We start from the raw sequence: 25,261 nt of genomic DNA on the forward strand, positions 1-25,261 counted from the left end.
GCCGCGCTCCGTGTGCCTGCGGGGCCCGAGGCCGCCGTTGTTCAGGCTCCCTCAGGGCGCCCGTCAGCCCGCGGCCCGCGCCGGGGGGGCCCCCATGTGAGAGGCGGCCGTCGAGGGGGGCGGCCGGGCGCACCGCGACCCGCCGGGGCCACGGGAGAAAATGACATCGCGGAGGTGAGACGGGAGCGAGCGGCGCCGAGCCCGGTGGGGGTGGGGGGAAGAAGGCGGGGGGCAGGGACCGTCTGTCCCCGGGGCGCGCAGGGCTCGGGTCCCTCAGCGCCCGCTCCCCGTGAGCGGCTGGCCGGGCAGGGCCTCCCGCGGCTGCGGGGCAGGGGCAGCGCCCCCCTCGCTGCCTGCAGCCGCGTCCCGGCCCCGCTCCCCGCCCGCCCCCGGGGCGGGATGTTCCTGCTCCCAGCGCCGTGGGGCTGCGGCTCCAGTCGGGGCCTGGCTCGTTCTGCTTCCCGACAGCATTGCGAGTGGTGAGACCCTGGCCCAGGGTGCCCAGAGGGGTGGTGGATGCCCCATCCCTGGAGACATCCCAGGCCAGGCTGGACGGGGACCTGAGCTGGGTGAAGATGTCCCTGCTCATGGCAGGGGTTGGGCTGGGCGAGCTGTGAAGGTCCCTTCAACCCAAACCATTCTGTGATCCTGTGTTCCCTGTGTCTCGTCTCACTTTCCCAGCTGAGCAGACCCTCACCCAGCCAGCACTGGGGAGGATGCTCTTCCCTGTGGGGCTGGGGCCGGTGGGTAGGGGGCTGGTTGGCCTCGGGCTCTGCTGACCCCTTTGCAGGGGCCAGAGCTGCCACAGCAAAATTGGCTTCAGGGGGGGTTTCAAGTGAGTCCCCCCGTGCCCACAGGTGCGTTTGAACCGCAGCTGAGAGATGAATTTTATCCATCTGACAGCCCACCTGGTTCTCAGTCCAGAATCTGAGGCCGGGGAGGGTCGTGCTGCTGTCATTAGTCCAGCACTGGGGATGTTACTGAAACTAAAAGAGGAGCTAAGTTTATGAGTGTTCGTAAACTGACCTGACCCATGCTCTCTATTACCAGCATTTGGTCTAATTTCAAAAGCTTGTGGCACTGCAAAATCAGGATAATAAACAGTTGAATCTGTTTTCTTTGTTGTAGCTTCTCACTGTCCTTAATGTATTGTGGTGTTTGTCTTATTTTAGCCATCCTTTTTGGGATGAGAGCTTGATGTAAATGTTAGACTTCAGAGGAGTTACTGTCACAAAAAGGAAAAAGATATTTATATTCTTATCCAACATACCTATTCTGATATTCAATATATCTCTAATATCTATTAAAGTATAAATTTTTCAGCATTGGGCTGTCCTCTTTCTTGTTCTGCTTAAGATGGTGAAACTGGATGGGTTGGTTTCCAGTCCATGGCCGTTTATAGTTGGATTTGGGGTCTTCTAAAGTTTGTGAAGGATCTCTGGTGTGTGTTGGGTTTTCTGAATGTCTCTAGTCACACAGCAAAACAAAATACAAGTGACCTTTTCAAAACACTTGCAAACTTGAGAGGAGTGATCTTCTTATTCTGCTTAGAAGTTTAAATTGTAACTCATGAAGGAGAATGAAAAAAAAAGATGAGAAATGTAAACTGATGAGCCTATAAATAGGAGTAATTAAACTACCAGTCACCGCCTCCCTGAATGCTACAGTTGTGACAGCTGAGACTCAGAACTGATTTAATCTCTGCTGCTCTTGAAAAGGTGATTAGGAAAGCCCAATCATGACCTGAAAAATTGTATTGATTTTTTTTTTCTCTTCAATTTGATAGGAGAGAAATATGCTGGCAATGAGGGACTTATAAAACACAGACCCTGCTGATCTTTTGTGGATTATGCTAACCAAAAAAAAAAAAGAGAATTGTAGCAAGGCTGTATTTCCTACCACGTATTAGTTTTTAACAAAAGGTTTCCTGCTCAGCTGATATCCCCTTAGTTTTGTAAATGAGACCCTCACTATTTCACTGGTTACTTCTCTGCCAACATTTTAATCTTACTGAAAACTAATAAGGGATTTGGAGTGATGTGCTGCTGAACCTCCACATCAGCATTGCTGCGAGGAGTGTTCTGGGCACAGTGAGGACAGCGAGTTTAATTAGAGTGTGACTTTCTTGATTGTGTTTATTGGCTGTGATGTCCTTTGCTTGGGGTGGCCTCTGCACCTGCTTGTGATAGAGGTTGGAGAAGGAAAGCAGAAAAAAACCTCTAAAATGCATTCCATCTCTATAAAAGGAAGTGTAGGAGAAAGTTCCCTGTGGGGCTTGTGTTACTGGTGTCGCGGTCCCCTCCGCGCTCTGCTCCGCTTTTGGAAGGGATGGAGCCCCTGAGGTTCAAACGCACGCGTGTGATGGCAGGACTTCAAATGAAGCGTCTCCATCGCCGGGCCGGAACCGCCGCACAGAGATCCCAAACACCCCCATTTTTCTATTTGGAGTGGCTGACAAATGCAGCTTCCCACTCAAAGCCAAAAATACGGAGCTGAGAGAGCAGGAGGACAAGTTACCATTAGAAAAAAAGTTACATAAAGTGTAATAAACTCCATGGTTCTCCCAGATGTAGCTTTTCTTTTGCTACACTTACTTACTTTTTGCCATCTTCAGTAGGAGGGTGGGGGTGAGACTCGTTTTTAAACAATCTATCCTCTTTTTCACCTGTCTTAAGTGCAAGTTATTTGTACTCCCTTCTGCTCATTAAATAATTATGTTTCTGTTATTTTCCATCTTTTAACAGCTAGCGTACAGTTACTTCCAGATGCTTTAGGTTTTAGGGCAAGACACAGAATATATTATATTAATTAAAGCTTATAGAATGTCACCATATAATAAATTTATAGGGCTGATTCAAATAATTCCTCCTTTGTATGTTTATACACTTTTGGATATAAACTCAAAAACTTACAAAGATGTTTCTTGAAGCCAGTATGTATTTGAAAAGCTTATAAACTGTTCAAAGTGTTGCTGCACTCTTTTTTTTTTCTCCTAATGGAAGTAAAATTTTGGAGGTGGAAGTGTGGTAAATCTATTATGAGCTTCTGCAGAGCAACCTGCCATTTTCTGAAGTATATTATTTAACGTCCAGTTCACCCCAGGTGCCAATGCTTGTGCAGTTTCTTTTATGGGACTTCATCAAACCAGAACTTTCCTTGACCTTTGAGCAGTCATTAGATGTAGCATTATTTTTTAATTCATTCCCATTTACTGTAATAGCTTGGAAGTATTTTTTAATATATTTTTTCATGACCTGTGCTTCATAGGTTTGATTTTGAGTTGTTATTCTTCAGTTAAAGATATGGTGCTATTCACTAGATTTTCAAGCAGAATATCCTTAACTGAAAAAAAAAGGCAAGATTAACAAGAAGAATCCTTTACTTCTGGAATGGAATTGCTACATAAATAATCCTAATTCCCATTTGAATGACTTACTAGAGGTTTGGATACTCTGGAGTCTCCAAAACTCTCCAGAATGTTTCCATGAGAATTGGTGCCCGAAGGGAACAGGCTGGATAAGGCTTTGGGAGGAATATTGACAGTTTTTCAGTATAGAAGGAATTGTTGAAATAATCGAAGTAATAACCCTAAATTTAGACACGCGTTCACGTATTTTGCCGTTTTAGCAATTTAGCATGAAAATGCTGACTGCAGGAGGAATGATCAGGAATGCTATGCAATTTTTATTAGCTATAGCACTCTTAGATCTGTAATGAGATGGGCTGCAGAGCCTTTTGCCATAACATTTTGCTTTACTTTGGAAAAACCAAGAACCTCGTGTACAAAGTGGAGCAGCCCATGTTCTTTCTGCAGATATGGATCTGCATTTTCCCTTGTGCCCTGCTTTGTGTCTGATTTATGGCAACTCTGAAAAATAAAAGCCATCTTTTAATTGCCGAAGCTAAGCCTGACAAAGGCACTGAAACGGTTCTCAGTCGCTGTGTTCACATCTCTGTCCCTGGGCTGTGCGGTGCTTGGGTTTTATTTTAAGTTTGTCTTCTGAAATTGTGCCTCATTAAAAACTCCTTTCATCCAGAACACACAGGTGTGGTTGTGCAGGAGTGCAATAAAATTCCTCAATGATAGATAGGAGCAAACGCAGATGTGTTAACGGAACAGCTAAGAATAATTCTCTTAAAAGTGAATGCCATAGGAGGGGACCCGGAGCTGCTCTGATAAGGACCATATAGAGCTCTCCTTTGGCAGGGCACTGCCGGCATTCAGAAGGTTGTTTGTGGGTGGTGAATATCAATATGAGATTCCTCGGCGTTTGTATTTAAGCGGGATATATTCGGGCCAGAGACGTTGCCGTGCTAGGTAGGAGACACGGCGTTGCTCCCGTGTTGGGCAGCGCTCAGCACCACCATCTCTTGTGGAAGAAGACGGGGCAACTGAATCGGTTGTCCACCCGTGGTGGTCAGCCCAAGCCCTAAAGCATGAGGTTTTCTTAGATCTTTAACCTTTCAAGTGTTGTCAAGTGTCATTTCGATGTTTCGTTGTATTTTTCCTGATTGTATCTCAGTTTCTTTGTCTGTCCTGTCTTCCAGGAGTAAGGAAAATGCATGACTTGTGATCTCTATTTGTGTTGCAGGCATTTCTTTAATGTAATTTTAATCCAAGCAGTCTGAATATGTATAGATATATCTTTTTTACTTACAAAGCATCTCTTGCCAATATGTAAAATTGCAATGTAATATGAAATGAACAATTTATACTTTCTGCTAAGATAGACATTAATTGAGGAACAGAATTCAGTACTTCCTGGTTTTGAAGTGGTTGGATTGTTTTGTTTAGTCTTGTCATATCAGTTAACTCTGAAAGCTGGAAGATCTTCTATTAATACTTTTATTTCTAATCTTTTATAGATGGTTTCATCCAAATATTACTGGGGTGGAGGCAGAAAACCTACTGTTAACAAGAGGAGTTGATGGCAGTTTTTTGGCACGGCCCAGCAAAAGTAACCCAGGAGACTTCACACTCTCCGTTAGGTAAGTTGAACTGGGTTTTTTGTCTTTCTCCCCAGATTGGTAAGAGTCTGCATTTGATGCTGTTCTATGGGGAAGGAGTGGAAATAAACTACTGGGAAGAGGTGGAAGAATGCATGGATCACTTTTTAGTCTGTTGTTCACTTTTTTCCTCTTTTTTTTTTTTTTTTTTTACTCCCATTTTCAGAGAAGAGGTTCCTAAATACTTTTACCTGAGTTGGGGAAACTATGGGTTGGAAGGTGGCCAATTCTGATTCTGCAAAGAGACAGAAAAAGTTAAGGGGATGCAGAAGTAGATTGATAACAGCATTACTTTTAGCCCTTTAAAAAAATCTATTTGATAACTATCTGAAGGTAGCAGAGATGATGTGAGTTACTGACCAAGCACATGCAAGAAAACACTGTCCAGATTCTCTTCTTACAGGAAAAGTCAGCAAGTTTTGAAGGGCAATTGCTTCCAAAATAGGCTTTTTGTGGCACTTATCCCCTGACACTGTGTATAGTGGTGGGGATGGGGAAAGGAGGAAGCAGGAGGAAGTAGATAAAGGAAAAGGGGAAAGTGGGATTGGTGATAAGAAGAATGCTGCTGGGATGCCTTTGAGATAAGGGGCCTCGATGAACAAATGGGAACTCTTTCAGAGAGCTGTTCTTCCTTAATACTGTGGGAGCAAATGTCTTAGAGCAGGCAAAGGCAACTCTTTGCTGAAGGAGAGATCATAGCGGTTAGCATGAAATTCTAGGGAAAGGAGCAAACAAGCTCTGAGGGGTGTCTTGAGAATGCCGAATTCTTTTCTCCTCACCCTTTGTGCTTGTGTGTGCAATTCTTGGAGGTCTGAAGGATTTCTTGGGAGATTGTGAGGCCACAGAGCTTACGCTGGCTTCAAGGATCCCTTCGTTACACAACTAAGTGTTTTCCTATTTTTCCTGACTGTTGGGCAGCCGCTTCCACTTCTCCGAGCCACTGAAATGTGGCTGAAGCACAATTCAGGGGTGCCCTAGCTTAGCTATTCTGCAATTTTTCAGTTGGAAAGTGATGCAAATATCAGTATGGATTTCTGTAACTCAGACAACAGAACACAATATAAAAGTGATTGATTGGAAATCAGCTGACTTGTCTGTTGTGGTTTTTTTTTTTTTGCTTTCTTTTTTTCAAATATTAGACGAACTGGAGCTGTCACCCACATCAAGATCCAGAACACAGGAGACTACTATGATCTCTATGGAGGAGAGAAGTTTGCTACATTGGCTGAGTTAGTCCAGTATTATATGGAACATCATGGACAGCTCAAGGAAAAGAATGGAGATGTTATAGAGTTGAAATATCCACTCAACTGTGCTGATCCTACATCTGAAAGGTCAGAGAAATAGTGGTGAAATGCACTTCTTAATAAATATGTTTTTTTATCCCTGTTAACACTACAATCAGCTTTAATTTGATGAAAGCGTGGCCCCTGTCTTGTACTAAAAGTGCTCCCACTGATTTCAGTGAGGTTACTTGCAAAGTAATCTAATAAACATGATTAAAGGTAAAACAATCTAAGCCCCAGAACCTGTTTTCTTCAGCATTCTTCCTGGTGTACTGAAAACCAGAGCATAGTTCCCTTTATTTTTACTGGGAGAATGTTTTGTTATAGAAGTTCCCCTAAAGCTTCCTGCAGCTGTTATTACTGTAAGAAATTCCCAAGGATATTTCTGGGCATAACTTTATACAATTTTTCCAGCAGTGGGCATGGGTGTAAGAAAGTGAATGACATGCGATCCAAATCAAAGCTTCATTTGAGGCTTATGTGAAAGGCAAATTTTGGTGCTTATAGAAGTGCTCGCTTCAGAGTGTTTCTGTAATCGCTCGCGTGTATGTACAAGTACACTTCCAAGGCTTGGTTTGTTTTTTATTTTTATAAACTGTGAGGCTTTCTGTGGACCTGGATGTTGTTGTTCAGTGTAAATAAGCATTTTACTTTATTATGAATATTTAGAACAAGTGGATTCGGCCATGGCTGGAATGACAAGTAGGGTACCTGTCTGCATCTTTATTTAAAGGTGGTTTCATGGGCATCTCTCTGGAAGAGAAGCTGAAAAACTATTGACAGAAAAAGGAAAACATGGAAGCTTTCTTGTGCGCGAGAGTCAAAGCCACCCAGGAGACTTTGTTCTGTCTGTCCGGACAGGAGATGATAAAGGAGAGAGTAATGATGGGAAATCTAAAGTGACACATGTCATGATTCACTGCCAGGTATGATGAAACGCGAGCTCCTTTAACAGGGCAGTGGGTTTATAATAACAGGAGGAACGTCTTGTGCGTCACTACAGAGCTGAACACGTTTCCCCTTTCCCTGTGGTGCTCCTCGTGCTGTGTATCATCTGTTTGATCGATTTGACTAATTCGATAGCATCAAAATTCTATTAGTGTTTTATTTTTTTTGACTGCTTGCCTGACTGAATCATGTCACTATCCTGTCAAGCACCTTCTAATAGATTTGCTTTGAATTGCGTCAGAAATCTGTCTCAAACCCTCTGCTGATGGAGCCTTTCATGTTCATGAATCTCCTTAAGTGAGTTGCAGCCACCTGGATAAAATATAAAAGTATGAGTAATTAGGCAAACAGATCCATCTGAGTCTAGTTGATTCTCCTGTCAGTTTATGAAGTTGCAGTTGATAGATGATCAATTTTCTGTGAAAATTTTGAGTATTGAGTCCAAGGAACACTTCTAAATCTAAAGCTTGAATTTAATATAGTGTAGTTCTTCATCAAAGTATTATTAAATTATAGTCTTTTGATATTCTCTTATCTCCCCATGCGTTGCTATTAAAAAAAAATGACAGATTTTGTAATTTTCTGGTGTTATCTTAAGATAAAGTGCAGCAACTTAATTGTTTAAAAACAGCTAAAATGCAATAATAGAAATCATTTGAAGAGAGGAATGGCCCGCCAAGACTGTAAAAGCTAAACAATCAGATTGTTTTGTTTTTTTTTTTTTTTTCAAGAAAACCTCTTTCATATATAGTTACCTACTAGTAGTATTTATGACATTGATGAAAATAACTCAGCATTGCTTCCTTAAAATAGGGATGGTGCCAGCCAATACCAGTCTTTCAGGACCCAATGATACTTTTTTAGGAATTTGAACTAATTTCCAAAGCTGTCTCCTGGATTCTAATCATGCAGCTCAGGTAGCCTGCTCAAGCTGACAGAACCTCAGTTCAGAAGGAATCAGCTTTCCTGAAAAACAATGACTTTCAATTAGATGACAAAAAGGATAATGTCCTCCATGGTGTGTATGTGTTTCTTCTTATTAAGGTTCTACCATCCCTTAGCAGAAGGATTTTGAGATTCTTCTACACATGGTTTTAAAGAGAATTTCTCCTATGTAGCTTAGCCTAAAGATTATATTAGTGTAGACTTTGTTGTATGAAGTGTGTGTATTTTAATGAGCACCTGTCTTTCAAGGATCTAAAATACGATGTTGGTGGAGGGGAGAAATTTGACTCTCTGACAGATCTAGTGGAACATTACAAGAAGAACCCAATGGTAGAAACTTTGGGCACAGTATTGCAACTCAAGCAGGTGAGTGAATGGACAAGACACCATTAAGCTTTGTTAACTTCAGCATATTTTGTTGAAATGCAGGATTTTCTGTATGTTCTGCAAGACATCATTTTTTTTTTTTCTTTCCCAATGGGAAAATTAATAGTTATACTTCGTGAAACTGGATGATGAAGTTGGTCATTTAAATGGGAACAATTTTTATATGCCTGTGAAGGGATAGACTCTTGTGTCTCTGCATGCAGAACTTCTTTTTGCATTGTGGTCCATAGGGATTGCAGGACTAGTCCAGAAATGAGACAACTTAATGTATTGAAGAATAACTGTGAGATTTTATCTCAAAGCAGTTGTTCCCTGCCCCCTTCCCCTCTACCCTCACTGCCCTTCCTTGTATGAATTGTAAAGTTTTGAAGTCCAAATAGATGCCTGGATCCTAGCATTGCCTATATAAAATGCGCTTTGTGTAGGGGATTTGTGTTTTAAGCACCTTCTTGTCATTTGTTATACCTTTGTTTAATATTTGTATATTTTTTAGCCTCTGAATACTACCCGTATTAATGCTGCGGAGATTGAGAGCAGAGTGCGAGAGCTAAGCAAGCTAGCAGAGACTACAGATAAAGTCAAGCAGGGCTTCTGGGAAGAATTTGAGGTACTTCATTACATTCCAAGTGTTCTGGTATTGACTCTCCACACTACTAAAACGTTAGGTTTGTTACTGCCTTCCTGACATTTCCTCATCTCCCTCTCCGTCACTTCAGATCCCTCTTCTCGTTCCCATCTCCTCTGTCAAGTACAGCACATGTTAAAATTTTACCAGTTTCACTCTCGTGTCTGCTGGCAAAATGATCAGCTCAAACTGTTAATTTCTAAAATAGAGCAACTTAACTATGGGCGTTAACCAACGCATTTCAAACTACTCGAGTCTAGCCTGGGTGCTAACCCTTCGCTGACAACTGGGATCACTTAGTAACTTGTATGCACATGGTGGTCAAAAGCTCAGAAGTGTTTTAAATCTAATGGACTGGTTTATACCACACGTGAAGAAAACCACAGTGGAGTCTGGAACTCCACCAGCAGATGGCAACAGGAAACTGGAGAGTCCTGATGTGTGATAGAGCTGCTGGGTTTGGCTGTGTAATGTTCTTTTGAGAAACTTCTTGAATAGTGATGGCTTTGCAAAGCAACCATTCTTGAAGAAACTCTTTTTTGATCAGGCATACTCATTAATGGAATGTACTGTGCAGTCTGCTCTGAGATTATTGTCAGGAGGAGAAAAAATCCATGAAAAGCAAAAGAGTCTTACCAAAGAGGTAACACATTTCACTATGAATGTAGATGGAATATAAGCAGGTGAGGCCATGGCAATGGGGAAATCATAAAATGAGGATTAAGCTTCATCCTTTCTCTTCCCCGATGTGGGAACAGTCCTTGACCCAGCACTTCTGGCTGCTCAGGGTCCCACGTGGAAGGGAAGGCAGGAGAGGCCACTCTGGCCATTGCTGAGGATGTGGGACTCTGTTTTGCTCTGACAGTAGGGTGGGAAACAGTTCTCATGTATCGCTTGGGAACCTGCCTGAAAGTCTGGCCTCAACCTTCGGATTGCTCCTCTTGCAGAGTTCAATACGTGAACTTTGATATGGCGCCTGACGGGGCAGGAGGATCAGCCACACTGGCTCTAATGGCTGAAACTTGCACATGGGAATTAACTGTGTTTTCCAAAGACTGATTAGTGGTGTGATTTATCATATGATGGCACAGTCACATGGATTGTGCCTGTGATCAGTGTGTGTTTTAGCCTGAACATACAATTTTTGATGCTGACGGTGGTGAGGCCGTGGCCCAGGTTGGCCAGAGAGGTGGTGGATGAACCATCCCTGGAGACATCCCAGGCCAGGCTGGACGGGGCTCTGAGCAACCTGAGCTGATGCAGATGTCCCTGCTCATGGCAGGGGTGGCACTGGATGAGCTCTGAAGGTCCCTTCAACCCAAACCATCCTGTGATTCTATGATTTGCAAGTCAGCCAAGCAAAGAGTGTCTGTTGGCTTTCTTGGAGACTCCAAGCATCCCTTACTCTTATTTAGAGAGCATAAAAAGGAAAAGGTGTACCCTTTTGGCTTGCCCTTCTTGTAATTAGTGCTGGCTTACTAGAAGCTATGGGAATTTTTTTTTTTTTTTCCTTGAGGGAAGCACTCTTGTGCAGTGCATTTAGGAATGGATTGTTGATTTGTCAAAATACGACTAAACTATTACTTGACACAGCTGCTTTCCTGGCCTCTGGTCTGGTTGAATAAACTTGTCTTGTAATGGATTTCTCAGCTGGTCCTTAGAAGCAAGGTGTTTTCCTGTCTTGTGACTTGCCTGAAGAAGACTGTTTGCCAGCAAACCCAGAAGTCTTACAGAAAAAGTAAATGTAAGAAATGAAAGATTTTACCTGTGAGACACTCCACTTCTCTTTCCCCTTCACTGCTGTTTGTGAGGTCAGCGCTAAACCTTATTTTTTTTTTTCCACTGTGCTTTTGGAAATGAAGCAATCTCATAACAGTTTTAGCATCGTGCTTTTTCATTCACCTCAGGTAAGCTGCAGCCGTCAGTCTTGGTGGCAGGAGGGCAAACTCCAGGTTGTCTGTGGGTCTCTGCCTGGGCTGGTTGTGATTTGGCAGCCCAGATGGTGCTTATAAATTACTTGTCTTCAGGCGCATTTAAGAATGTACTCCTTGTCCCATGAACCACTAGACAGAAATGTTGAGAGTCCTTGTAACGTTTTTGCTTCTGAAAAATGGCTGTTTGGTGAGCTTAATGCTTGGATGTTGTTGTGAAATTGAGGGCTGTGTTTCAGATTTATTATTGTGTTGTGTACATCTCTTAATGGGCTTGTTAGAAGTCGCTGCTTCTCGTGAGTCTCTCCTCAGAAATACTCAAAGCAATAATAATTAACCGTATGAAGTGAAAATGTGTTTGAAGCTACAGTTTCCATGCACTTAATTGTTTCCATTTTTTAACCTGCTAGCAAAATTTAGCCTTTCGGTTCTTTTGCTTGGCATTTCACTTGGCTGAGACCCAGAAGTCTTAATATTATATAAAGGTGCTCTGAGCTAATGGCACTTGAAAGGCTCTCTGCAGTGTGGCGAGAGGTGAGCTGGCTGCAAAGTGCTGTTCTGCCCATCGCTTGTAGCAGCGAGCGATGCTTTATGGGGATCTGCTTTCTGTCTTCGCTTCAGAAGCATAAAGCCCCACAGCTCTCCTGAATTGCTTTTGTTCTTTGGTTTCTCTGTCTTTAGGATGAGCCTAATTGTCCAAGGTCACCAGGTGAGGCACTAACAGAGACTGAAATAGAAGTGAACACATGCGCCCGACGTGCCCAAGCTTTAAAGTAAAAATCTCTGCAAGAGTGTTGAGGGCGGTAATAACAAGGGGAGCAGCTTCCAAAGCCTTCTTCACTTAATGGGGCAATATGAGAGATTCTGAGCAAAAACTGGGTTAGTGCAATGGCCTTGTGTTGGTAGAAGAGAATAATTAGAGCATTTAAACAATGGTACGTGGTTGTGGTGGTGGGCTGCACATTGGCATTTTACCTGCCTCATCCACACCTTTGAAAATACTGTAGCATTCCCAAACAAATTTTCGTTTTGGAGAAATAGACAAAAATACATTCCTAATATTCTGCTGCTGACTGCTGAAGAACTTTTCACTGTGCCTGAGATTTAAATGCAGCTCGATGTGCTGCTTTGGGTACCTTATTGGTACTGAAGCTAATGCCAGTTCAGTGGAAATTTAACTCCTTACCTGCCTGATTCAGCAAAAAGGAAAAATGCACTAGTACTGTGAACTTTTATGCTTGAGAAAAACCTAGTGATGGTGATTGCCACAGACAAAATGTTGTTGTGGTCCAGTGTAACCAGTTATGTTTTCCTTTTACAATGTTTTATGGCTGAAAGCTTTAAGGGATCAACTTGGCATCTGCTTGGTCAGAGCAGTATCATGAGGACTTGCTGGTTAAAGTTTGTGGTTTAAAGAAGATTTGAATTCATAGGTATTTGTAATTATCAGGTGGAAAATAGCTTGCGTTGTCACTCATGCTCCTGTGTTTCTTGTATACCTTGGCAGCAATACAGGACGAAGTCTGAATGGAGAAATCCAGTGCCTTCCTCTTTCTCTATCTGGCTTGATAATCAAGTATTATTGTTTCTGTGAGGAAAGTATCTCTATAATGATGGTGAAACAGTCCATACTGCTTTCATTGAAACAACTTATTTGTGCTGTTTTCATTTAGACTTTACAGCAGCAAGAATGCAAACTTCTCTATAGTCGAAAAGAAGGTCAGCGTCAAGAAAACAAAAACAAAAATAGATACAAAAACATTTTACCCTGTAAGTATTGATTTCTTTCATTATAATGTAAGCCTGCTACTTTTCTATGCTTTATTTTCTTAGCTCATAAATACAGGGTTAGTTAATCAGCACCATGCATTTCTTCTCTTTAGTGTTAATTTCCCCTCTTGTGTTGTCAGTATTAGCCCATGCAATTTCCAATTTGTGTTCAAATGTTTGCACTTTGTAGATACTGATATTTTGATTCCTGAATATTGGTTTTATCTTCAGCTTTCATTTAGAAGCGTCACATCCCTAAACTGTTATTTGGCAAAATGGAACGCTTATGATTAAGAGGATTAATTTGCTGTACAAAACTGCATGGTGCAAATCCAGCAGCCATTTGCTTTGACTTAGTGCTTGTCTGTGTACACATGAGTTACTGGGGGCGCGAACACTTATTTTGATCTAGCTTGTTATGAATTTGCCACTTGTTTTAAGACAAGGCAAAAGAGGAAAGGCCAAAAATTTTAGCCACTAATTTACTGAGTTTGATAACTTAATAGCTTCTGGTAGCAGTAAGAAACATACCTGTCTGTGGGATATTTAAAAACAACTGTGTGGTCACAACTGTGGGATGCAAGCGCTTAACATACATATATTTTCTTCCAGTTGATCATACCAGAGTTGTTCTACATGATGGTGATCCAAATGAACCTGTTTCAGATTATATCAATGCTAATATTATTATGGTAAGTGTTCTCCTACCTCCAGGAATCTCGTTGGCACAGCCCATGTCTCTTCTTTAACATACTCACCTAGATCTTGTAACCATTTGTCACCCTTGGTTTTTTTCTCTAGCCTGAGTTTGAAACAAAGTGCAACAACTCAAAGCCAAAAAAAAGCTACATTGCTACTCAAGGTTGCCTACAGAACACAGTGAATGATTTTTGGAGGATGGTGTTCCAGGAGAATTCTCGAGTTATTGTTATGACAACAAAAGAAGTTGAAAGAGGAAAGGTAAAAAACAGGCTTGCAAACTGGCCTTAGGAAAGGTCATGACATTTGAATGCAAGTAGGGACTAAAACTGACTTGGTTATTTTAATTTCTGTGCTGAAATTTCGTGTGCCACCAAATTTGATCTTTGGAGACCTGGAAGGTACTGAGTGTCCTTTTTTTATCGGTGCCTGTGGGAACTGGGGGTACAGTCCTATGATATTGTCAGGTCTCCCTTTTATAAGGGTTGATTGATTAAATTTTAGCTCCTGATAGTGAATCGGAAACGAAAGCTTCAGAAATGTGTTTGTTAACTGGTTTATGAACCAGCCTTTTTTCTTACTGTTTGTTTTTTTTTTTAATCTTGCAGAGTAAGTGTGTCAAGTACTGGCCTGATGAATATTCCCTAAAGGAATACGGTGTTATGCGTGTTAGGAATGTTAAGGAGAGTGCGGCACATGATTACACACTAAGAGAACTTAAGCTTTCTAAAGTTGGACAAGTAAGTATGTTAGTAACTCTGTCCTTTTAATTTAGGCTGCAGATCACACACACAAAAAAATACACAATTAGGCTGTTTCTTTGGAATCAATAAAAGCACTAAGAGACTAATAAACTGAGCCCTGACTCTTCCTTTGAAGCTCCAGGTTTAGTTCCACACATCTTTCTCTTTGTCCTTGGGATAATTGAAGATTCTTATACCTAAGCACTTTTTGGCAGAAGATGTGTGGCTGCAGAGCTCTGAAGAAACCTGGAAGGAGGGAATGTGCTTTTTGGAAATCACATTTCAGTCTAGCTAGCCATGTGCTCCCTTTCATGGAGATGGTTGCACTAGAAAAAAAATGGTTATGTGTGGGTCCAGTACGTAGGAAGAACATTCAAGGGAGCAATACAAAAAATGAGGAAGGAAACAGTGAACTAGTATGGAAACAGCCCTTCCTTGTTAAGGAGCAATTTCGATCAGGGTACAAAAAAACTTGTATAAGAAGGAAATAAGCAGGATGTGTTAGACTGGTGTGTCTGTGGGATGGAACTGAGTGGGACGAGGTGTGTAAGGGAACTGCCACTGGGTGTGAATGTGACAGATGAAGGTCCCTCGCTGTTGGTTGCCCTCAGACAGAACTTTGCCGTGGCTTCTAAAGGCGAGGATGGGAATGTTGGTGGAAACAACTGCATGGGAGAGAGGGAGCTGAGGAGGCAGGAGGTGGGGTTGACTTGTTGGGCCAGGAAGAGCTCTGGCTTGTGCCCTCCTTTGAGAGCTGTGGTACCATGGATACTGGGCAGCACGCTGGATAAGCCACCTTCTGATCTGACACGGCTTTGCCACGTGAATGCTTTCAGCTGGATTTTGATCTGAAGGATTGTGTTTTCACGTGTTGGCGTCTTCCTTCCAGGGGAACACCGAGAGAACAGTCTGGCAATATCACTTCAGAACTTGGCCTGATCACGGAGTCCCCAGTGACCCTGGGGGGGTACTCGACTTCCTCGAGGAGGTGCACCATAAGCAGGAGAGCATTTCTGATGCAGGGCCAGTTGTGGTCCACTGCAGGTATGCCAATGCACTGGGCCTCCCCTGCTACTACTCTCTGTGTCTTTTTTTTAAAATTTTTTTTTTTTTCTTGGTGGGGGGAGCTGAAAAGCTTTAAAAGATAACTTTTCCTGAGAGCAACTCAGACTTTGATCTGTCAAGGTGTTTGTGCCTTCTGTTTTGCAAAATGAAATATTATAGCTAGGTGTCAAATGATTACCTTCAAAGCAGGCTGTCTTTCAGAGCGTGCAGGTCTGTATGAATAAACATGTAATGATTTCTGATGCTGTGTACTAGTTTTGACTAGATAAATTTTGGCTGCTGGATCATGGAAATTCTAGTATCCTGTCCCACCTCCTGTCAGTGCTCTCTCCTCAGTCTTGGCTTATAAATGAAATACTTCTTATAAGGCAAGGAAATGTTAAATTTGACCTTGTAGTTTCTTTCTGATTCAAGGATGTTAATAAACACCGAGGTGTTTTATGACTTCTGTCTCTTCCATGTTAAGTTGTTTAGGTCTCTAGTTACTTTTGGCTGTGGGGCTTAGTTTGACTGGCTGTAATTTGGAAGTCTAATGTCTGTTAGTTTAGACTCTTACTTGGACTGGTGTTTTGCTGTCTGTTCAGAAAGAGCAAAACAATTAACTCTTTCCCCCCCCCCCCCCCTTTTTACAGTGCCGGGATTGGGCGAACAGGAACTTTCATTGTGATTGATATTCTTATTGACATCATCAGAGAAAAAGGTAGGTTCCCGTCCCTTTTATTTTCCTGTGGGCATTGACAGATACATCACAGTAAAACAATGGGAGTGGTGATCGAATAGAGGGTTCTAGTGATGCTACAAACCAGGTGTGTGTGTTTGGCGTAGAAGGTACTTGCTCATTCCTCTTTGATTAAAGTGCTGAAACCCTGCACCAGCTCAGCATAATGAAAACTTTCAGCTGAGGATTAGCCAGGAGTCTGATTATGTCGTTCTTATTTTTATCGTTTATTTTTCTGGTTTTGTTTTTAAATCACTCATGAGTGTGTGGCTGTTGATGTGCTCACGCTCACTGAATTTGGGTAACTTGTTTTTGGAGAATGGTGTTGTATTTATGTTTAAACTGCCATAAACACTAAGTCAGCATGGATGTTGAGCTAGGTTGCATTTAAAGCCACCTTGCAAATAGGTGACGTGATGCAGTTTTCTCCCCCAGGACAGTCTTCCATGCGATGCTACAGTTCTACAGATGTACGTGTTAATAGTCATGGATGAATTCTCCACGTTAAATGTTAGCAATCTTACTGCTGTGTTCTGCTGGAAGATGAGGCCAATCTCTCCTCCAAAGACCAAGTTTATTTCACTGCTCTTAACATTACGATGATTCTTCTTGCCAGGTGTGGACTGTGATATTGATGTTCCGAAGACCATCCAGATGGTGAGATCACAGCGGTCAGGAATGGTTCAGACAGAAGCACAGTACAGATTTATTTACATGGCCGTACAGCACTACATTGAAACGCTACAGCGCAGAATTGAAGAGGAGCAGGTATATTTGTCCTGGAGTATAAAATATGACATAGGAACATGTTGTTATTGGAACAGGGAGTGGAGCTGCTCGTTTGCTGCCTGTTACTTTCGGAGACCTGACTGTATAACCAATGCATCGGGAAAAGGCTGGGTCTGTAACCTGTTAACCTTGTTCAGAGAAGCCAGCCTGTATTTCAATTCATTATGCTTAAGAATTAATTAAACTATTAGGTGGGATTAGCCACTTGCAGAGGAAGAAAACCATCAGTCTGAGAGGCTTCTCCATATGACTGCAGCTAGTGCTGCTTTACCTTCTGTGAGGACGCTTGCGTGTATGGGATGCTGTCCCCCAGGCCCTGCTCCCCCGATCTCAGATTTCCTTTTAATATTATCTGTTTTTCTGTGCAAAAAGAAAAAAATACAAGGCTCTGCTAATTAAGACAGAACCTTGTGTTCTGTTGAACTTTAAAGATATATCCAATCTGTTAACTCTGTTTCTAAAGTATGATAATAAATTTGAATGCTAGTAGCTCTAATATGTACAGTGTCCATAAAAAAAGCAGTTAGAGGAGTGATTTGGTGTGATAAAAGCTTTGGAATATGTGGTGACAACCACAAGACCTTCACCTCACTCTTCCTGTTTGAGTACTTCACTGCACTCAAATGCTGCGGTCTTTTACAGAAATCACCTCGTTTTGTAACAAAGAGCTGATGTTCTACTCACTGTTGCTTTAATTCTCTGCTCTAACCTCTGGTCATCTGGGATTTTTATCTTTGTTTTGGAATTTCAGTATCTTTCCTTCTGCAGCTGGCTTGCTGTGCAGGAGATAAACCCACCCAACAGCTCGGGCAGATGTGGGAGCTACGTGCTCAGCGCAGTGCTGAGGGTAAAATATTATCCCTGTTTTGGGATGGAATGTGCCAGCTCGGGCTTGGCACTCTCATCTCACTTCTTGGGAGTGTGGCAGAGCTTATTTTGTATTTGCCTACATGATGTACATGTGCTGTTCAGCAGAGAGGATGGAGACTTTATCCCTCTCCCCAGGACAGCTGTTGTGTGCTCTGATGGTGATTAGACACGGAGCAAAAAACAAGAAATCCCTCAGGTGTACTTTTAGTTCCTGGCTTTGTTGTTTTACTTCGCCTTCGAGCTGCCTCATGTCTCTGTGTGTGTAATTATGCACGCCTTGTATTCTCGGCCCGTGGAATATGGACTCCTCCTGTTGCTGCCATTTCTGAAGTACATCTGCAACTCTCTCTTGATTGTTATAATGGGGGTTGAACAGTATTTGGATATGGAGTGGTGCACCGTATTTCTCCTATAGTGATGAGGCTCTCAGTTAGTTGTGTTTCATCTTCTATTCTATTACTGGCTCAGAGGGCACAAGTATAAATGTTTAAGAAACTGGCAATAGATCATTGATTTACCTCAGGAGGTCTTGACCTAGAACTAGGGCTAGTGGCAGCTATAGGAATAAAACAATACAGAACTTCTCAGGTTAGGGAGGGCTTGTGTGTTGCGTGTTGCTTTGGTTTGATTTTTTTCTTCCTTGTGGAAATGTGTTTATTCTCTTACATCTAGGAAACAAGTAGTTCTTACATTTCTGTTACTCTGAATTAAAAAGGATAATTACAGTGAATGAAGCAGAGGGAAGAGAAGCCAGATATCTCTCTTTCTTGGCTTGCTTTATCTGTTTCGGTCAGCTTAAGTAATAGAAGAACTGACGGATTATTTTTAAATTGCTCTTACTGTACAGTACATCTGTAACTTGACCTGCCATTCATCACACAGTTTTGCGGGTGGGACTAGTAGAAATCAAGCTCTAGTTTTGGACTTCAGGATATTATTGGCAGAGGAGGGGTTTGTACCCATAACCCTATAGAATACTGCAGAGTTTGAACCTTTGCATTTTATTTAAATCTTAATTTTCAACTTTAACCTTCCAGGCAATTGATCTGTACTGCTGGTCTATTTGAAAGTGATTTGTCAGAAGTAAGTAGGAGGCTGAAAGGGGAGAAGTTCAGTAAAACAGCAGAACGATTTGAGCACGTCTGGAAAGGCCGTTCTGGAAAAACTTCAACCTACATTGCTCTGCAGAGTGTTCTTAATGGCAGCTCAGCAGCCAGATCTCCCCAGAGGCTCCAACAGCCTCTGTTGTGGGTTTGATTCAGGCCAGTTATGTAGTACTTGTTCAAGCATTTAATAAACAAAAAACCAAAACACCAAAACAACAACAAACCCAGTAGCCTGTAAAATTTTGAATTGAGGCTTTAATTTATGTGTAGGTTTCAATGTATGCATGTGTTGTGAATGTTTGCCTTGAAAATGAAGAAAGCCACATCTCCATTTTTTCCGAGCTTTTGCTTTTTGGAGCCTTCCTTATCTTCAGAGGAACGCCAGCACAATTGGCCGCAGCTTGTAACATATGCCGCAGAATACAAATAACAGCTTGGGTTCTTTTTATATCAAACCTAATGGGCTAAGATGTTATTTTATTAGAGATCTTGCAAACAACATTGTTACTCATTTGGCCACATCTCCGAGCTGGAAATAAGGTCAGTGGGAAGCCCGCTGGCTGGTACTGTCTGTTAAAGATATGAAAGAATGAAGTGTGGTTTCTTCTGCCAAGTAAGATGAGGATTTCGTACAAGTGCTGGTTCGTAAGGTTGGTACATTCTGCTGGAGATGGTGGTGGAAAGAGGAATACTGAAAATTGAAGCTTTTCCTGTAACAAATATCTAAAGCCAACCTTTAGGTCTTATCCATGTTGTGTGTCGTACCTACAGAATTGAGCTCTCTTCTGTTTATGGACAAACCTTTCTTCTAAAAACATACATGGCTAATTATACATGAAATTTCCGCCCTACTGCGATGATTAGTTTCTATTAGTAATTCAAAACCTGGCTTTTTGTTGTGTTTTGCTTCACAGAAGAGTAAGAGAAAAGGTCATGAATACACAAACATTAAATATTCTTTATCGGACCAGACAAGTGGGGATCAGAGCCCTCTTCCACCCTGTACCCCAACCCCAACATGTCCAGAGTAAGTTCGCTTCTGTTGTTAGTGTGTAAGTTCTGAACTGTGCTAATTAATCTTCAGGGACCTCCAATGAGAATATTGCCCTGTGCTTCGCTCTTAAATTAAATTGAGCAAAATAAATTGTCACTGAATTACATTGTGTGTACAAATATGGTTTTCTCACTAGATTGTTTGGACTGAAAATATTTATTTTGTTTCAGAATGAGAGAAGACAGTGCTAGAGTATATGAAAATGTGGGGCTGATGCAACAGCAGAAGAGTTTCAGATGAGAAGATGTACAGAGACTTCCATGTAGAGGCAGGTGCGTATGTTCAGGAGTGAGTGTGCAGATCCAGCCTGAGCTGTGGGGTCTGGAGGAAACGTACTTGAAACCCAACAAAGAGAAGAACTACAGGAATGACTTTCTAATGCCCAAAGTGCATGTTACCTGTCCCGCTTAGGGCGTTTAAATTCCAGAAGCTAATTTTGATTGATTTGCATCTAGTCTACCAAAGCAAGCGGACTATCAGCTTGGTAGTTTGGCGTTTGTTCTCATGCCCTAACTCACCAGTGACATAAACTGGAAGTCTTAGTTATTCAGGAGACTGAAATTCTGCACACTAGCAAAAGATGAGTAGCAACTACAGTCTTTTGTAAGTGATCTTTGCTCCTGGTTGCTGATACGGATTTGTGATTTGAAGAACACTTAATCTGGTGCTCAGTCTCCAGGTTACTGCTGAGCCTGTGTGGTGTGAGCAGTTGGTGTAGTATTGTCATAAATTAAATCCTTGCTTTTGTGGAGAGACAAATCTGTAGATTCTCTTTGTTATGTTTTGAATATGTTATAATTTGGTTCTTGCAATCAGGCAACTGAATATGTATATATTGATTATTAGCTAATAAGTTTACCTGATACTTTGGTTAATGAGCTGTGAATACAGCACAGGAAGAATACCTTTGAATTTAAGGTGTCTTTAGTCATTAATTTCTTTTGTCATCTTTCCCCCTGTGTTTTTAAAGACCTCAGAAATCCTATAAGATTTGAGAGTTTTGGTTGAGTTTAGGGCTTTCTTGAATCAGAATTAAGCACTTCTGTATAATATCAGAATAAGAAAAAATACTTTTTTTTTTCCTAAATAACTCTTATTTTCTTCTCTCCTCCTTTCCCAGAAATGAATATGATTTTTAAAAAGGTCAAGAAAGAGATGGAAGAAGTTTCACAGAACTATGAACTTTGAGGGCTTGGTACCTTTTTATTTACGGTTTTAATCCTTCAACAGTACGCAAAACTTAAGACCATCTAAAGATTGTTTATATCTCTTCTCTCCGATATCTGATTTCCAATTGCTCATTTTCCAAATAAAAGGAAATCCTTTCTACAACGTAGACAACTACTTTGTAGAGTCAGTCTTGAATCCAGCAAACTGTTGGACTGTCATCCGTTTGTTTTTTAAATAGTATTTTTTGTTTTACAGAATGGTTATTACTTGGGTTTTTTTTTTCTTTATTTGAGCAGTTGTGGGATTTTTTGGGGGGGGGAAGGGGGTGGTGGGAGAGCAATGAAATGGATAAATCCGTTACACTAATGTAAAATACTGATGGGAACAATACTTGATTGTTTGGAAACAGTGGATCACCAGCGTGAATAGAATCAGCTACATGATAAAATTAGTCCTAATACATTTCAAACTCAGACTGAGTTCCATAGCGGTGAGTAGTGATTGATATGAAGGTGCTTTTTGTGATAACTGATGGCTTTGATTATGACTTAGCTGAGTGGCTGGATGGGCTATTTTTGAGTAATTATGTAAGGCAGCCTTTACATCAAATGAAATTTCTTATACATGATCTCTACCTAAAATAGAAATTTACTGTATCTCTCAAAAGACACAGTGGCCTCGCGCTTTGGGAGGACACTGGCTGTGTTCATTTGTCTGTGTTCGTCTGTTCAGCAAGAGGTAGAACTTGTAGAATTAAGGTATTTTAACAAGTTGCATGATGACACCTTGACCACGTATTAAAACCAGTGAACCAACCCCCTGTGCGGGCGGTTCCCTTAGTGTCAGGAAAAGCCTCTTCCCTTCTGGGGCGGGGGAAGCTTTGAGCCTTCTGGTTTTTGAGTAAGGCCTTATGCTAAATTCAAGTTGTGTGGGGAAAGCAGCGAGTGGGAGCTCGCTATCCACTCAAATCGCCTCGGTTGGAAAGGGCAGCGAGGCCAGCAGGCGTGTTCTGGTTCGTTTGGTCAGGCAGGAGTTAATAACTGTTCTACCTGAAGTGCCTTTCAGAGCTGCATTCAATTTGCTGTCCCTATTTGGTTAAAAAAAAAAAATCATGTTCATCTGAAACCACTTCTGTTTGGTGTCAGTGAGACAAAGTCCTCTTCTGGAGACTCTAGAACGAAGAACTGCTGTTAGGTTGCCAGTTAATTGTTAGTTTTTCACTTTGCTGTGTCCAGTTATCCGGAGCAGGAGCTCCCTGGAAGCATTAGCAGCTGCACGTGTGCATTAACGGCAGAATCGGTCCCCACGGGGGGTACCAGTGTGTCTTACCAACAGCTTTCCCTGTGTTTCTGGGGAAATTCTGTGACTTAGGTGATGTTAAGGAATTATTGCCATTTTTATACGGTGGGTGCAGATGGCGAACGCTGCATTAAATCGCTGTGCGTGAAGGTGCAGGGCCAATGGAATCGCGTTACCGGCCTTACTAGTGAAATTGTGGTAAAGCCTGGAATGTAATTAATGCAGCTTGTGAAAGGTTAAGTGAGAGATTACATTACCTTTTCCTGGGAGTGCTTTGAAAAAATCAATTATTTGAACACATTGTTTGAACTGAATGAAGCTGCTTCTTTAATGTTAAGCAGAATTTTGTTAATTTGCCTATTGTCCTTTTTGTCCTTTGAGGCTTCGGTTTTTGGTTTTGTTTTTTTTCTCTTCTGGAACTCCTGTCACCAACATACCATAATACCTGTTTTAATGTCATAGCCTTATACTCCAGTCATAAGTACTTGTGCCCTTTCTAGATCTAAAATTTCTAGTCACCATGAGAGAGAAATCTATTAATTTGGTAGTGAGATACCTTTTCTGCATCGCCTACTTCCCCTCCTGTCCCTATTTACAGCTTCATCCTGTGGAACAGGGATGAGTTATAAGTGTTGGTATTTGTATAGAGCAAGTGACAGCAATTAAATATTTGTCTAAAACGTTGTGCAGAGTTGGACAGATTCTACACTTCATACGTTAGAGCAAGGTGGAACACGTGGTCAGGTTTGGAGCTGTTCTCCACTGAACTGAAAAGTCAGAGGAAAAGTCAAGAGAAATGAGAGAAGGATCCTGAATGAATCTGAACTCTGTGAACTCGATTAATGTGATGTGTCTTAAAAGATTGACCTGTATAAGCAGCAATCAGCTACATGGCCAACATAAAGTTGCCTTTATGACCTCATCTTAGCTGTTTAGAACCTGCCGCTGTAGAGTTTTATTTTGTTTTTTTTTTCTTGGAACCAGGGAATTCTTACTGCAGAATGTGTATTAATCCTGGGGGGGATATGGTGGAAGAATGTTGATGAATCTGAAAGATTGTGAATAAAAACTCCTCTCTTATGTGGAGCGTTAGGCCCTGCTGAATACCAAAGGGGAGACCTTGGGAAATAAAACCCGTCTGCCCTTTGTGTGCCGGCAAGAGAGGGATGATTCTTAAAGCGTTTTTAAAAATTATTTTAAACAATGGCTGGGGTTAATGCCAGATGAAGCAAGAAAGAGAAATGTCCTTTGGTTTAGGGGAGATGAGTGCGGGTTTCATGTGTTTCTCGTGAGTTTTTAGAGAATAAATCTTAAGCGTTGATTTACAAGCGTTTGCCGTATCGATGGCGTGGAAAAGGGACGCGGTTCTCAAGTGTTCTGCTGTAGGACTTTATACCAGAAGGGAAACTTTCGCCCAGCTCCTGAGGCACAATGTTTTATGCCAGTGTGAATTTGCTGCAGACTTCATTTACTGACTGTTTTGTAGCATACGTTTTAATTTCAGCTAACTGTTGGTAGGGCTGATTGGTTCTCCTATTAATCCTGACCAAACTTTACTTTTTCCTCTTAAGATGTGTGTTTGAAACACAATTAACTAGGATACGGCTAATGAAGTTATAAAACCTGTTTCCTTTTTTGTTGTAGGGATGGGAAAAATCACAGCTGGTACTAGGATGTGTTGTCAGGTTTTGATTTTCTACCCATAACTTCATTGCTTCAAATTAGTTTTTAATTTCTCCCTTTTAAATAGTGAAACGTAATTAATAATTTCATGCCTGTTTATTTATGACATTATTGTGATTTTTGTTTGTTTTTATTACAGTACTAAAGACTAATGAAAAAGGATCTTCTTATTAGGTGGAGTAGACCTTGCATTTATTTTTTTTCCTGCAATGTATGAAGTATTGTACCAGAGTATTAAATGAAATGTAATATTTTATTGAAAAAAATCTCTATCCTTTAAAAGGAATACATTTAGGATGTCATCAATTTGATGTGAATCATGTAAATGTTGATAATGCGCTGTTTATTATACATCTAGTGTTTCAAAAGACTCACTTATTGCCTTTTGCCCACATACATTCTGTAGAGCATTTACAATTGTCGAAATGTGACATTAAAATAATAGTTCATGTATAGAAATATTGGTGGTTGTCCATTGTTTTCTGTGCTGGTATTTATGGGTCTTAGTTTGGCTGCTCTGCTGGCTGCATTGTGATTTTTATTGCTGCGAAGCTACTTTATCAGAAATGAAAGCATACCTGTGAACATCAGAACTTAAAAAAAATAAAAGGAAAAACAAAGAAAGGAATTAAAAAAAAAAAAATAAAAAACATTTTCTTAAGATGGTTTGTCAGTAACTCTGTTCTCCAGCCAGAGATGGTGTGTGGGCTCTGATCTGCGGGTCTGGAGTTGGTTCTGAGCTGCAGCCCGTGGGATGAGATGCTGTTGAACGAGCAGCCCTTCCCAAGAGCCCGTGGAGCAAAACGCATGTTAAACGTGGTGTAAATTCAATGTATATGAGCTTTTACCTTGGTGTTCCCACCCTCCACAGCTGCTTGCCCGGGCTCCTGTCCCGAGTCCTGCGCTCACGTCCCTGCAGCAGCCGGGTGTCCCCACCACCTCCTGCTTCTCTCTCCTGCTCCCCCTCCAGATCACTGATAATTGTTTCTTTTCTGATTGTTGACCTTGGTGTGGAACATGCTCAAAACTGAGATGGAGGAGGGTTTGCCTCTCTCTTTTTTTTTTTGCTGTTAGTATATCATCAATTGCTTTTAATTGAGGGAATGAAGGACAATGCTGTTCTTTTTCTGCCCACGTCACACTTGGCTGCAGCCAGTTCTTCTGGG

The 25,261-nt window shown here is 41.5% G+C and overlaps 1 protein-coding gene across 1 annotated transcript; it reads left to right on the top strand.

Annotated features, from left to right (window-relative positions):
• On the top strand, positions 1–24,645 carry PTPN11 (protein tyrosine phosphatase non-receptor type 11). The gene is made up of 16 exons (XM_065646362.1): positions 1–174; positions 4,867–4,989; positions 6,147–6,341; positions 7,027–7,219; positions 8,436–8,552; positions 9,067–9,180; positions 12,803–12,899; positions 13,512–13,591; positions 13,701–13,859; positions 14,207–14,338; positions 15,231–15,385; positions 16,039–16,106; positions 16,741–16,892; positions 19,804–19,916; positions 20,114–20,215; positions 21,064–24,645. The coding sequence occupies exons 1-15, from the start codon at positions 161–163 to the stop codon at positions 20,181–20,183; spliced, it is 1,782 nt and encodes a 593-aa protein (XP_065502434.1). The 5' UTR covers positions 1–160; the 3' UTR covers positions 20,184–20,215; positions 21,064–24,645.
• Positions 24,646–25,261: the final 616 nt, after the last annotated feature.

The sequence above is a fragment of the Caloenas nicobarica genome, chromosome 16 (genome assembly GCF_036013445.1).
Source record: "Caloenas nicobarica isolate bCalNic1 chromosome 16, bCalNic1.hap1, whole genome shotgun sequence".
NCBI classification, from domain to species: Eukaryota; Metazoa; Chordata; class Aves; order Columbiformes; family Columbidae; genus Caloenas; species Caloenas nicobarica.